This window comes from Helianthus annuus, chromosome 17 (assembly GCF_002127325.2).
Source record: "Helianthus annuus cultivar XRQ/B chromosome 17, HanXRQr2.0-SUNRISE, whole genome shotgun sequence".
Taxonomy (NCBI): domain Eukaryota; kingdom Viridiplantae; phylum Streptophyta; class Magnoliopsida; order Asterales; family Asteraceae; genus Helianthus; species Helianthus annuus.
Window position 1 is genome coordinate 102,826,841 of NC_035449.2, and position 16,104 is coordinate 102,842,944.

Consider the following 16,104-nt stretch of genomic DNA (forward strand, 5'->3'; position numbering starts at 1 on the left):
TATGCTAGGTTATGCACTCACAAGTAATTAATCAAGTCCTATTGTATGCACGTATAACAAATCAGTTCACGTTCACAATGATACGCATGCAATTTAATGTTCACATATCAGTCAGTTTGCATATCGGCACAACACGTATCATTTCACATTAAATCATCAGCTAGTGTGCACGAATACAAATGTTAACGTTCATCACCAAGCATGGCATGCCAAATAAATCAAGCACATATTCTGTCATTCAAAGTATGTTCATAATCCCTAATATCTTTCGATCCAACTGTTATCTTTCGACACATTAGTGATCTTTCGACACACAGTTATCACAGTTATCATTCGGACCGAATGTTATGTTTCGAACCAATGTCATCTTTCGGTCAATGCTATCCTTCGGTCAACACTTCTATGGTTCGATCAAAGCTATCCTTCGGTCAACACTTCTATGGTTCGGTCAAAGCTATCCTTCGGTCAACACTTCTATGGTTCGAAGGACAAGTATCTTTCGGTTCACAACAGCTATGTTTCGAGTAGCAAGTATCTTTCGGTCACAACAGTTTTCATTCATAGACAGTTACCCCAAAACCCTAATCCATCTTATCATGTTATCGATTAACAAGCACATTTCATCAGTTACGTTACACAGAAGGCACAAAGATCGTCTACGACAGTTACTATCATTCCCAGAAATCATTTAACGGTTACAGAATCAATCATCAACCAATCCGAATCATCATCTATATGTCATGTAAACATAATCATCATTCGGTTCAACTATCTAACATATATACGTATATCATCCAGTCGATTAGCATAACGTATCACATAATCGAACACTATTGGCATGTTAATCTGTTTTCGAATCCTGATCAAATTAATATCATTCAACCCATTCAATACTATGCATTCGATCCTATCAATCCAGATCAACATGTATTTCGCATGTAGTCACATAATAGATTAACCAAGTATGTCGAAATCAAGAACAAAACACGTAAATCACTAACCGAAATTAAGAATGATCAACAAAAGGGATTTGGCTTCGGATGTGGGGGGTCTGCCGTCGCACACACACACAAAGGAGCTAGGGTTTTTTTTTTTTTTTTTTTGAAGTAACTGACGACTTACATGCATTCACATATATAAACGTATCACAGGAATGGGCCAAGCCCATTAGAAAGACTGGGCCGAAAGATCTGGATTCTAGTCGAAGGATATGTTTCGTGATCCTTCGGGCCGAAAGATGTCGAAGGATCCTATCTTTGCTCGAAGGGTATGTTTCGAGATCCTTCGAACCTAAGGTTATCCTTCGTGATCCTTCGATCTGTATGTCATGTTTCGTGACCTGGACTAAGTGTTTTAATAATAATTCTAATATTATTTTCCACCACAGCAAGTAATCACATATAGGCAAAACGACAATACGTTTCATTAAAACACAACGCGTACAATTTCAAGTCCACAATCCAAACAACTAAACAGTCAAAGTCAACGCGCATCTAATGCGAAAGTGAAAGTCAGAAACTCGAGTTGTCACATTATCCCCAACTTAAAAGAAATTTCGTCCCGAAATTTGGTACGCACTCACCGAGGAAGCTAGGTAAGTCACATCTTTCACTGGTTTTCCTGGGGTGTCACATCATCCCCCCGTTGATTTGGAATTTCGTCCCGAAATTCAGTAGTAGTAGCTTCAGCCTCAGAAGTGGATGCATTGGTTTCGAATAGCTGGGGGTACTTTTCTTTCATCTGGTCTTCGCGTTCCCAGGTATACTCTGGGCCACGCTGGGAGTTCCAACGAACTCGAACAAGAGGGATTCTCTTGTGTTTGAGGACCTTAACATCCCGGTCCGTGATTTCAACTGGTTCCTCGACGAACTGCAACCGCTCGTCGATAGTGAGTTCCTTAAAAGGAACTATAAGGGTCTCATCTGATAGGCATTTCTTCAGATTCGACACGTGAAATACATTGTGAACTGCACCGAGTTCAGCTGGTAGGTTTAATCTGTAGGCTACTTTGCCAATCTTTTCTAAGATTTCGAATGGTCTGACGTACCGCGGATTCAGTTTGCCTCTTTTACCAAATCGAACCACACCCTTCCAGGGTGAAACTTTCAATAAAACACGATCCCCGACCTCAAATTCCAATGGCTTTCTACGCTTGTCCGCGTAGGCTTTCTGACGGTCGCGTGCTGCCGCCATGCGTTGTCGTATCTGCGCAATCTTTTCTGTGGCGTCCACTACAATCTCTGGACCCGTAATTTGACTATCCCCCACCTCTGCCCAACAGAGAGGTGACCGGCATTTACGTCCGTACAATGCCTCAAATGGAGCGGCTTGAATGCTGGTGTGGTAACTGTTATTGTATGAAAACTCCACTAAAGGGAGGTGCCTTTCCCAGCCGTTGCCGAAATCGATAACACACGCTCGAAGCATGTCTTCTAGTGTTTGGATAGTTCGCTCAGACTGCCCATCCGTCTGAGGATGATATGCTGTGCTCATGTCTAACCGTGAGCCGAAGGATTTGTGCATCGCTTGCCAAAGCTCTGACGTGAATCGTGCATCGCGATCCGAAATAATAGAGGTGGGCACTCCGTGCCTCGAAACAACTTCTTTCAAGTAGATGTCTGCTAGGGTAGAAAACTTGTCCGTTTCTTTGATAGCCAAGAAGTGAGCAGACTTTGTGAGTCGATCAACGATCACCCAAATAGTGTCATTCCCACGCTGGGATCTAGGTAGGCCTGTAACAAAATCCATGGAAATTTCTTCCCATTTCCATTGAGGTATCTTGGGCTGTTGAAGTAGGCCTGCTGGTTTCTGATATTCAACCTTGACTCTCGCACAGGTTAAGCATTTTCCAACGTACGTAGCGATGTGAGCCTTCATACTAGGCCACCAATAAGTAGTGCTGATGTCGTGGTACATTTTATCCGACCCTGGATGTACCGAATAGCGAGACTTGTGAGCTTCATCCATTACAAGTTCGCGTAAACCGCCATAAAGTGGGACCCAAATACGCCCCGTTACATAGTAGGCGCCGTCTTCCTTTTGTTCCATGTGTTGCCTTGAGCCGCGTAAGGCTTCAGCTTTGACGTTTTCGGGTTTCAGTGCTTCCAACTGAGCAGTTCGTATCTGTGCAGGAAGACTGGACTGAATAGTAAGTTGTAGCGCTCGCACGCGCTTAGGTAGAGTGTCTTTCCGACTGAGGGCATCAGCCACAACATTGGCCTTGCCTGGATGATACTTGATGGCGCATTCATAGTCGTTTAGAAGTTCAACCCATCTCCGTTGACGCATATTCAAATCCTTTTGCTTAAGAATATGCTCGAGACTCCTGTGATCGGTGTAAATCGTGCACTTGGTACCGTACAGGTAGTGTCGCCATATCTTAAGCGCGAAAACAACAGCTCCCAGCTCTAAATCGTGCGTCGTGTAGTTTCGTTCGTGAACCTTGAGTTGCCGCGAAGCGTAGGCAATAACTTTATCCCGCTGCATCAATACACAACCAAGCCCCTGTATCGATGCGTCACAATAAACCACGAAGTCATCCGTGCCCTCTGGCAATGAGAGAATAGGTGCGCTGCAAAGCCTATCCTTTAAGTACTGAAAAGCGGTCTCTTGCGTATTACCCCATCTGTAAACGACACCTTTCTGTGTTAGCATAGTAAGTGGTTGCGCGATCTTTGAGAAGTCTTTAATAAATCGCCTGTAGTAACCCGCCAAACCCAAGAATTGGCGTATTTCTGTCGGTGTACGTGGTGCTGGCCAGATTCTGATCGAGTCAACCTTGGATGGATCGACATGAATCCCATCCTTGTTCACCACATGGCCTAAGAAGTGGACTTCACGAAGCCAGAAGTCGCATTTTGAAAACTTTGCGTACAGTTGCTCCTTTCGAAGAAGTTCCAGGATAAGACGTAAGTGCTGCTCGTGTTCCTCCTGACTCTTGGAGTAAATCAGAATGTCGTCGATGAAAACAATGACGAACTTGTCGAGATAGGGTTTGCACACCCTATTCATAAGATCCATGAAGACTGCAGGCGCGTTCGTAAGCCCGAATGGCATGACAAGAAACTCGTAATGACCGTAGCGAGTTCTGAAAGCGGTTTTGGAGACGTCCTCATCCCGGACTCTCAGCTGATGATACCCTGACCTTAAATCAATCTTGGAATAGTAACACGACCCTTGCAACTGGTCGAATAGGTCATCTATGCGCGGAAGAGGATAACGGTTCTTCACCGTCACCTTATTGAGTTCGCGGTAGTCGATGCACATCCTGAACGTACCGTCTTTCTTCTTCACAAATAACACTGGAGCTCCCCAAGGCGAAGAGCTTGGACGGATAAAGCCCTTTTCCAAGAGCTCTTGTAGCTGCTTCGACAGTTCTTCCAGTTCGGTTGGAGCTAAACGATATGGTGCGCGGGCTATTGGTGCGGCTCCAGGAGCTAACTCAATCTGAAACTCGACTTGACGATGAGGAGGTAAACCAGGTAAATCTTCAGGAAACACTTGAGGAAATTCACGCACAACTGGTATATCCTCCAGCTTCTTTTCCTTTGCTGATGCGTCAGTGACAAGTGCCAGAATGGCAGTATGTCCCTTTCGTAAACATTTCTGCGCCTTTAAGAAAGAGATGATGCCAACCACAGCACCACTCTTGTCACCTTGTACTTCGAGAGGTTCTTGACTGGAGCGAGGAATACGAATAACTTTTTCTTTGCATAAGATCTCCGCGTGATGTTGGGATAACCAATCCATACCGATGACGACGTCGAAACTACCCAAAACTATGGGTATGAGATCAATCGAGAAAGTCTGACCCGCTAGAACAATACTACAACCCTTGACTACCTGTGCGGCTTCTACACTTTTACCATTGGCTAGTTCTACGACGTGTTTGGTGTCTAGGGGTGTTGGTGTACGTTTTAATAATTTACTCATTTTCAATGACATATAGCTTGTATCAGCACCCGAATCAAATAAGACAGTAACATAAATATCGTCGAGAAGAAACTTACCCATAACCACATTGGGATCATTCACTGCGTCACCCCGACCTAGCACAAAAGCACGACCACGAGCTTCATTGCCATTGTTGTTGTTGTTTCCCCCGTTATTGTTGTTATTGTTCCCGTTGCCCTGATTGTTGTTGTTGTTCTGGTTCCTGTTCAGCTGAGGGCAGTGTCTCTTGATGTGACCTTCAGCACCACAATAAAAGCACCCCTTGTTGCCCTGTTGCTGATTCTGCTGTGCCGGTGGCTGCTGCTGATCCTGATTCGCAGGACGAGGGCTTCTACAGTCTTTGGCCTCGTGACCCATCTTGAGGCATCTTTGACAACGGCCCTTAATACACTGGCCCCTGTGATGCTTGTTGCAGGTGTTACACTTTGGGAGATTTCCTCGATACCCTCCCTGTCTGTGGCTGCTTGAGGAGTGCTGACTCGGACTCTGGTAACTGTCTGTCTTTCGCTGTTGAGCTTGCGACTGCACTGAAGCTGATCCCTTGCTAGAATCCCCATCCCATTTTCTCTTACTTTCACTGGGAGTAGCAAGTGTAGTAGAAGCAGTAGCGGTAGCAGTAGCACTGATACGCTTAGGCAGTTTATTCTGATCCACTGCCTGATCGGTGATGCGATGAGCGAGACGCTGGATTTCCTGGATGTTGTTGAGGTTAGCCGAGGTAACGTGGCTCTGTATTTCTGGTGCCAAACCTTTGAGATACAACTCAATTCGCTTGTATGGAGGGTCCACCATAGTTGGACATAACACAGCCAACTCATTTGATCTCTTGGTGTAAGCTTCGATTTCCGAACCAACCATTTTCAAGTTATACAACTCGTCCTCCAACTTGTGAATGTCTTCTCTAGTGCAGTATTCCCTCTTGATCAGTTCTTTGAAATCATTCCAGGGTGTGGCGTTAGCAGCTGCCAACCCTAAGATCTGCACTTGTGCGTTCCACCAAGTGAGCGCAATCCCTTCAAGTGTGCCAGTGGCGAACTTCACCCTGCGAGCCTCAGGGCATTCACACATTTCGAAAACCGACTCGAGCTTTTCAAACCAGTGGAGGAGTCCAACTGCTCCCTCCGTGCCACTGAACGAGCTAGGACGACAATCCATGAAATTCTTGAAGGTGCACCCAGGTTGTTGCTGAGCGGGTTGACCTATTGTGTACGAATAGGGCAAAGTTAAGTACGAGAATTAATGTAGGATCTAAAGATCCTAGTGTCTATACTGCAGGGTATACTACCTGCTTGGGCGGCTGCAACTGCCGCAGCAACGAGAGCCTCTAGCTGGGCTTGAGTCATGTTAATTCGTGCGGCCATTGATCTTCACATCAAAGGCAACATAAGTGAGAAAGGTTCGCGAATAGTGCGATGACAGAAGAGTGTAAGCACATAAGTATTCTCATGCAATGACAAGTTGTGAGCAAGGTAATGTAAGCATACTACGAGCAAAGTTCTATGCAAATTCTAGCATGTAGGCAATAAACATAAACCTTATTACCTAGGAAGTTGAGTCTTGCACGTGGAGCGAAGCGTCGTTGTGGATCGTTGAGAGCACTGTTCTGGTTATAGTCTGGTTTTAATAAAAACGTTTTTCCCATATTAAAACCAAGTTCTCTATAACCAATGGCTCTGATACCAATCTGTCACACCCCCAAAATCCACACGCGGAGTATCACCGCTTGAGAGCGTGACTGACCAGGATCAAGCCACCAATCATATTGAACATGTAATTAATATTAAGTAAAATAAATGTAAACCATCCATTCAATACGATAGGTGTTCAAAACATAACCATAGTTTCAAAGTGTAGCGGAAGCATAGTAAATAAACCAACAGTAGTTAATAGTTTTAAATGTCATAATAGTTCAACGTAGAGACCGCGATCCTTGCCCACAACGACCCGCCTCTCCAGTGCAAGCTCCGAGTACCTAACGATCTGCAAGGCATGTAACAGAATGATCAACAAACTAGTTGAGCGAGTTCACAGTAAGTAAATGCGTAACAGTAAATAACGGGTGGCTCTACAGGGCCAATAGTAAGTTATACAGGTGGGGGCTTCCCATGTTATGTGACCACTAGACTATTCGTATTATCCCTGTTCTTCGTCCGAGAACAGTAGCGCGTATGGGGTGTACGTGGGTTTCACGTACGTATCCTTTGTACCGAGGATAGAAGTAAGTAATGCGTACACGTAGGTTTTACGTGCGTGCCTGACATCCGAGGCAGTAATGGCATATGACCACGTAGGTGTTATCCAACCTACGGAACCACGTAGGTGTTATCCCAACCTACGGAACCGTCCTGACATCCGAGGACCATGATAGGTGATAGTCTAGGAAAAGCGTTTGTACGTTATAAGTCAATTGAAACCTTTAACCCATTCCCACGACCCGGGAATCCCATGCCTTAGTAGGAGTGTGAACTCACCTTGGTTTGCTCGGTATGCTAGGTTATGCACTCACAAGTAATTAATCAAGTCCTATTGTATGCACGTATAACAAATCAGTTCACGTTCACAATGATACGCATGCAATTTAATGTTCACATATCAGTCAGTTTGCATATCGGCACAACACGTATCATTTCACATTAAATCATCAGCTAGTGTGCACGAATACAAATGTTAACGTTCATCACCAAGCATGGCATGCCAAATAAATCAAGCACATATTCTGTCATTCAAAGTATGTTCATAATCCCTAATATCTTTCGATCCAACTGTTATCTTTCGACACATTAGTGATCTTTCGACACACAGTTATCACAGTTATCATTCGGACCGAATGTTATGTTTCGAACCAATGTCATCTTTCGGTCAATGCTATCCTTCGGTCAACACTTCTATGGTTCGATCAAAGCTATCCTTCGGTCAACACTTCTATGGTTCGGTCAAAGCTATCCTTCGGTCAACACTTCTATGGTTCGAAGGACAAGTATCTTTCGGTTCACAACAGCTATGTTTCGAGTAGCAAGTATCTTTCGGTCACAACAGTTTTCATTCATAGACAGTTACCCCAAAACCCTAATCCATCTTATCATGTTATCGATTAACAAGCACATTTCATCAGTTACGTTACACAGAAGGCACAAAGATCGTCTACGACAGTTACTATCATTCCCAGAAATCATTTAACGGTTACAGAATCAATCATCAACCAATCCGAATCATCATCTATATGTCATGTAAACATAATCATCATTCGGTTCAACTATCTAACATATATACGTATATCATCCAGTCGATTAGCATAACGTATCACATAATCGAACACTATTGGCATGTTAATCTGTTTTCGAATCCTGATCAAATTAATATCATTCAACCCATTCAATACTATGCATTCGATCCTATCAATCCAGATCAACATGTATTTCGCATGTAGTCACATAATAGATTAACCAAGTATGTCGAAATCAAGAACAAAACACGTAAATCACTAACCGAAATTAAGAATGATCAACAAAAGGGATTTGGCTTCGGATGTGGGGGGTCTGCCGTCGCACACACACACAAAGGAGCTAGGGTTTTTTTTTTTTTTTTTTTGAAGTAACTGACGACTTACATGCATTCACATATATAAACGTATCACAGGAATGGGCCAAGCCCATTAGAAAGACTGGGCCGAAAGATCTGGATTCTAGTCGAAGGATATGTTTCGTGATCCTTCGGGCCGAAAGATGTCGAAGGATCCTATCTTTGCTCGAAGGGTATGTTTCGAGATCCTTCGAACCTAAGGTTATCCTTCGTGATCCTTCGATCTGTATGTCATGTTTCGTGACCTGGACTAAGTGTTTTAATAATAATTCTAATATTATTTTCCACCACAGCAAGTAATCACATATAGGCAAAACGACAATACGTTTCATTAAAACACAACGCGTACAATTTCAAGTCCACAATCCAAACAACTAAACAGTCAAAGTCAACGCGCATCTAATGCGAAAGTGAAAGTCAGAAACTCGAGTTGTCACAGTTGCTGGTATGGGGGTATTGATACCCCTGCACCGGATATCCATTTGGGTAAACTGGAGGGTAAGAAGAAGGATAAAGTGCATTGTACTGTGCAGCAGTGAGATATGGATCATGAGTTCCATAATCTGATGGGTATCCTGATGGGTTATACCCAGATGAACCTGGGTAAGTCGGGATCAGGTTGTCGAAACCCACTGGCGGTGGCGGTGGTGCATAAGAAGTCGGCGGAGGATCGTTCTCCGGCACTGCGTGCGAGGGTCCACCCATTTGGGGGTCCTCGGGAATAGGAGGGTAAGAACTGGAACCCTGAGGAGAACTAAAACGAGGTCCTCCACACACGAATTTACGTGCATTCCTCCTTCGCCTCGGAGGCTCGGGAGGTGGCTGAGGTGGCTGTTGAGGCGGCTCCTCAACAGGAAGTGGTGGAGGTGAAATTGCTTGAAACTGGGGTTCAACCAAAGGAGGTTGAGTAGGAGAATTATGGTACGAAGGAGTAAAGTACCAATCGTACGCGGACATCCTCTCTTGGTATGAACCGGGCCCACGGTACGGTGATCCCTGAAATGGGGAACCGCTTGAGATGCTAATTGGGTGGCCCGGTCTTCCGGTCTGCATTTCTGGGTCCGGGTCGTCGTCCATCTCCATTTCGGATTAAACTGTGCCGGGGAGTAGGTAGAATCCACACACAGGCCCCAAAGGGTTATAGCCCCAAAGGGTTATAGCCCAAAAAGTCGTTAACATAATCATTCGGATTAAACTGTGCCGGGGAGTAGGTAGAATCCGAATGATGGAAGGAATGAGAGTGCAACGAATGGTAAGATTGGTGAGATTGATGGGAGTGATGGGAGTGTTGAGAATGTTGCGAATGTTGGGGCTCGTCTGGAACAGGCGGCCCGAATGATGGATGGAATGAAGGTGATGAGCTCAACGAGACAAAGTGTCTCGCTGGTTCGAAAGAGTGGCCCCATTGGTCGCGGGAGTTAGAACTGGAAAATGAAGCAGACGGGGTGCGTCGATGTGAAGGTCATGTTGATGGTCCCCCTCGCATGGGACCCTTTCCTCTACCCCTAACTCTTGGCGGCATTGTTGCTGATTTCTCCTGTCAAAACAAGAAAAACAAAACAAAATAAAATAAAAACAGCAAAGGAAAGTTAAGAATAACTCCTAGGTCATGGCCTAGACTCGAAACTCTAAGGAATGTGCTTATTGTGTCATTAAGATTAAACACAAAAAGTTAGTGTTTAATTCACTCAATGTTGGCTCTAATACCAACCTGTCACACCCCGATATTTCCATATATTACCGGTGGGCCCGGTGGGGAGTATCGTAACGTAGTTGATATCATCATTGTCAATACACACAATATAATAGCACAGCGGAAGGCTGGGTAAATAAACTATTACAAACCATAATGTCTGAGTGTTTGAGTGAAAGAATATACAGACTGGAATGTAATAAGATCCACAGGCGGATCATAAAAGTACAAAGAAACAAAAATAACAGACTTCAGGTATCTATGGATTTGCAAGATCCTCTTATGACACCTAATAGCTCCAGCCTATTACGAGAGGTACCTGTCAATCAGTCTTTAAGAAAATACGTCAGTTTACACTGGTAAATACAATTACTGACTCTTTTGAAAACATTTATGAAAATTGATTTAAGTGCACATGGCACAAATCATTTATAACTTGGGACAATTATTTAAAGATAATCTTGTATACAGATTTACATGTTTGTCATACAATTGGGGCCGGTTGGAAGCCGGTCGTGATCAACCGACTCACCACTTATAGAACCCACAAAGGAGTTATCCCAAACATGTGGGTTTATATATATTATTTAGTATTTGCATCTGTCAGGTGTATGCCTACACCCCGTGCATAGGTCGTGGCCATTTTCAAATGAAATGAGCCGAGGATATCCAGGACACGGTCGAATTAACCCCCAATGTTTATGTTATCAAACAAGACAGATTAAAACGAGTTATGTAAATTTGTTAATCCCAATCCGATTAAATGATTTCATACCCGACCAAGCGGTATTATTATACCGTATCCTAAGCCCGTATAAGGGAAAATAAGTTAAAAGTATTTACCTGAGCTTATTGAGAAAAGTAACTCAACAGTAAAATCCTAAAGCTTTTTGATGGCACCTTCTTCTGAAAGCTATTTTAATATGTATAGAAGGTTTATTAACCTATTAGGATGCTAACGGATCTTTATTTAAGTCAAGGACTTAGACCGGCTAGCTAGAAAGAAACCTTACGGTTCTAAACGCTAGATTAAGCGGAGACCGGAATAGAATGTGGTTTAGTCCCGACAAGCTTGGATACTTGTATAATATGGGTAAACTAAACATATTCTGGAATTTGAGGATTTAATGATAAGGTTAAACCCGTTTCGGCTATTTTACGTCAACTAGTCACTTAAACCGATCCAAACGCATAAATGCATAACGGGTAACCAAATGAATTATATACAGGTCCTAATTGTTATTATGCTTAAAATATGTTATTACATCAGTAAGATGTTAACATATATGCCCAAAAAGTAATTTAAACCAAGTTAAGTCCCATAAGGGCATTTTGGTAATTTTAGTGCTTATAAAAGAGTTTAAATATTAATCTGAGTTTCAGGTCTGATATAATCAGTAAAAATATTTATTTTTATAAGTTATAACAGTAGAGTATTGCATATATGTGAAATTTATCTTTTATAACCAAACTATGCACCGTAGGGGCATTTTGGTAATTTCACATAAGCTTTAAAGGTCAAAATTAGAATTCTGAGTTTAAAACTTTGGCTTACTGTTTAATTACATAAATTAACTTAAAACATCAGTAGGTAATAAGTTTTATGTGCCAAAAATAGTTTTAACTCATACTATGCGCTTAAAATGCTTAAAAGTCGGTTTTAAGCGATTTTTGGGTTAAAATAGGAAATCTGAGTTTTTGATCAGTTTATAAAGTTCAAAATATTTTATTTATCATATAACATCAGTAGCAAAAAGTTTGGTATCAAAATGTTATGTAAAACTCATTTTATTCAAGAAAAGGGTATAACCGACATTTACCGAATCAAAGCTAGAACCCTATGTTATTGTGACACCTGTGTCACTTCAACCATCAAACAAATACCAAACCAATGAAATATTGTATTTCATACTTGGGATTTGTATAAACATGTGTATCATTTGCACATATCAACTCTTGTTCGATTTCGGGCGATTAGATCGCTTTCTAGAGGGTTATACGCGCACTGATGCGTAAATATAACCAGTTTAATGCAACAAACACTCCGGAACAATGACATAGGCTTAACATACCTTAAATAACCTTTACATAACTTAGAAATAAGTTTTGGAAGGTTTGGTGTGCCGAAATCAAGTTTATTCGCTTACAGGGACTAAATTCGACAAACTGCGAAAGTATGCCAATTTGAACTGTAACGAACATTCCGGAACTTGGCCATAAGTTAAACATACCCAAGATATCCTTTACATAGCTTAGAAATAGGCTTTGAGGTGTTCGGTATGCTAAAATAAACTTTTTGGTCATTCAGGGACTAAAAGCGTCAAAAAGTGCATAAGTTTGCATTTTCGCGCATATTTTACGTTCTGAATACTTCCGGACATCCAAAAAATTTATTTAATCATTAAAATATTATGTTTTAGTGATTGGCTTGTCAAAAATCCATTCGTCGCGCAATTTGGATCGTTTTTGCGTCCGTTACGACTTCCGTCGTAATTAACCGAAAAACGCAACCGTACGGCCAAACGAACCGACATCCGACATATTTTTGAGTATGTTTCAAGTTCCCTATACTTTAACTTCATTTTAGAGCCTTAAAATGGGGTTAACGGAGCTTAAACGTGTCAAAACGCATCAAAAACCAAGTTTGGAGGTGCAGGGGCCTGTTCTGCCAATTGCTGAAAGTTACTGCCAGCAAATAAGGTCCTTACGGACCGTATGGAGTTGCTTACGGTCCGTAAGCCTCTCCCAGGTCAGAATACTTCATTTAATTAAAACCCAGCTGCTCCCATGGTTTTGCACTTAGTTTCTTTGATTCTATGGACTGGTTTTGGATGCCCCTAGTATCACAAAACCTTGTGCCCACTTGTACGCTCAATATTATAGCACGGGAATCAAGAAACGATCCTAACGGTGCTAGAAATCCTATAAATACCCCCACCCTTCTCACCCCTAACTCACTTGAATTCTGAGATTTTCTCTAAGTTGGAGTGGTTATCACTTCATACCTGAGAAATACTTGGAATTCAATCTTGCGGGGACCTTCTGTAAGTATTCTTTCGCGTTTTTCGTTCGTTTTAGCGTTAAAGTCAAACTGCGTTTGACTTTCTGCTTTGACCAGTTTTTTGGTCAACGCGAAGTTCGTTTGAACTTCATAACGTGAGCGTAATCACGATGGTTATAGTCCCTAGTGACTACACCTACTGATTACCACGTTATCTAGGCTCAGTGACGAGTCGTAGTTTCGGCCAAAATGCGTTTTCTTGCGTATTTTGTAACCAAACTACTCTAGGGTATCAAAACCGTTTGTTTTGATACCAAACCTGTTTTCTAACTTTACTAAACATGTTCTAGCATGTTTTGCTCGTCGCTTTTAGATTTGTGCTTGTTGAGGGTCGTAAAGGTAAGCGATCTAATCAATCGCTTATACTTTCGAACCCGACCCATTTGGTCGATCTTTAGGATCCGACCATACACATTAGGTGACCATACTTGTATAGGGAATAACCTTCCGAGGTTATACCTTATGGTCACGTCGTTTAAGTAGTTGTATGATAAGTAGTTCTTATGCCTTAGGTAAATTACCAAAATGCCCTTTTTGCACCAAAATTTATTTAAAGCATATGTAACATAAATTTTGACATCTAAACTAATTAGGTAACTATATTAGACATGTTAAGGCATATTTTACTTGTCATAGGACTAGTTAAGCGGTCCGAACGCGTTTTACGCGAACGACGCGTTAAAGTAGCGTAAGCTACCTAAACGGGTCGTAATGGGTCGTAAGCACTTAGGTTAGGTTTCGTTTTAGTATGTAGGCTTTGTTAAACCATATTACATAAGTTCCCACACTTATTTGGTTTACAAACCCTCGTACTACCCGATCCTCCGTTAGGTCCGTTTATTAATGTAGATACTTATATTAGGTGTCGTTTGAATCCGTGATCTTCTAGCTTTGCTTGATGGATATTTAAAGTCTATTGAGCAATCTTAAGTGAGTACATAGTCCCCTCTTTTACTGTTTTCCAAACATTTTGGGGTGAAACACGTGTGCCTACTTGTTACTTTCATGCTTTTCACGTTTTCATATCATTTACTTGCTATTTTCATTAGTACACTATTAGTACACGATTTCATTATGTTTTGCTATGTATGTTTACTTAATATGCTAGCACATTGTTTTACATCACATTTCTTTTGCTATGTATGTTTACTTAACATGCTAGCACATTGTTTTCACTACTTTTTCTGCTATGTATGTTTACTGAGCATGCTAGCACATTGATTTACATGACTTTTCTACTTTGTATGTTTACTTAGCATACTTAGTACATTTGATTTACATTTACCTTTTTCATGCTATGTATGTTCATTTAGTCCATACTTAGTACATTCACATCACATCACATGCTTACATTCGGTAAAACATTTGGTTTGTTTAAACGGTTCTCTTACTACATTCATTAACATTAGCTACGCCGCTCGGTAGTAATTAATGGTACCATAGGACTTGACAAATCCCGTTCCTGACATCCTAGGTTTGTTTGGGTGTAAGGAATGACTGAATCCGTGAACATTTTCACTTTGATAACCTTTACTCTAAGGTTATCCTGCTGTCTCAAGGCTTGAATGTATTGCGTTTAACATACCGCATAAGTGTTTATATCAGTATAGCATGCACATCCACAAAACATAACATTGATTTAAACTGAGTTTTACTTCAATACTTTGTTTTGTGCATTTTCACCTATGGTTTAGTTGATACATTTTTCACTTGCCATACATGACTTTTTGTTTACACATTTCATGATAACATTCGACATAGACATTTTTGACATGATTTTTACTATGACATTTGACAAATGGTTTAGACATGGGCAATTTACATTGGTGGTTTGTTTGGGTAAGTGATTTGAGTAACGAGACGTGTGTAATGTGATACAAGCATGGTGGATACGCTGCTGGTACTTCCTATATATAAGTGCTTGTATTATATTACATGTCGTAGCGTTATTTAAATCATTCAATTTGGACTTATACATTTTATATAAATAACATATTTTTCACAAGACATTGTTTTACAAAACAGTTTGATTTATACAAATTCATTTTACTGGGTTATTCATTTAACCTTACATTATTCTTTTAAATATACATATCTATTATCGCTTTTCAAATGATTTATAAAACAAAAAATTTTACAAGGATCATGACTGACTTTTATTAAACAACTTTTTCTAAACTTATAAGTCATGAATCCTAAATCAATAAAACCTATGTACTCGCCGTCATTTTTATGCTGATGTATTTTCACATGTGTTTCAGGTACTATAGTTGATGATATTGATACATGCTCACGTAGGATTGGACGAGGCCTTAGTGACTTTAAAAGATGCAAGACTAGTTAATTATGTTATACTACTTTGTTTGTTAGGACGTTGTAACTCTTTTAAATCAATAAAACAACATTTTTATTTTTCCATGTGTTATGAAACAATGATTATGTTACAACACTCCCCGACGATTCCGCCACGTTTTGTTGTTTTACGTGGTCGGGGTGTGACAGAAAAGTTGGTATCAGAGCTCATGGTTATAGGGAATTAGGTTATTAGTAATGCTTTGACCTAGTCTATAACCTTCCTAGGACCCTAACGCGAGTTTACTTGCGTTTAGTCATAAAAACAATACCGTCACTTATCCTTAAGTGACAACCACAATAAGAACATAAATTTTGATCTGCCTTGAAAACTAATCATCTGTTCTAGGATGATTTATTATAAGGTTTTGAACCCTTCCAGTTTGACTCATATTTGGCTTAGTGCCTTTTGAGTTTTCAAACTCGTCAAAGTTTGGGTCTAAATAATGTGAACACGTGCAAACTA

The 16,104-nt window shown here is 41.1% G+C and overlaps 1 protein-coding gene across 1 annotated transcript; it reads right to left on the bottom strand.

Moving 5' to 3' along the window:
* Positions 1 to 8,949: 8,949 nt before the first annotated feature.
* Positions 8,950 to 9,615, bottom strand: LOC110924826 (leucine-rich repeat extensin-like protein 3). The gene has a single exon (XM_022168813.1). The coding sequence runs from the start codon at positions 9,613 to 9,615 to the stop codon at positions 8,950 to 8,952; it is 666 nt and encodes a 221-aa protein (XP_022024505.1).
* Positions 9,616 to 16,104: the final 6,489 nt, after the last annotated feature.

Excerpts from the sequence above, each read along its gene's own strand:
- LOC110924826 (XM_022168813.1), bottom strand. The coding sequence starts at position 9,615 with ATGGAGATGGACGACGACCCGGACCCAGAAATGCAGACCGGAAGACCG.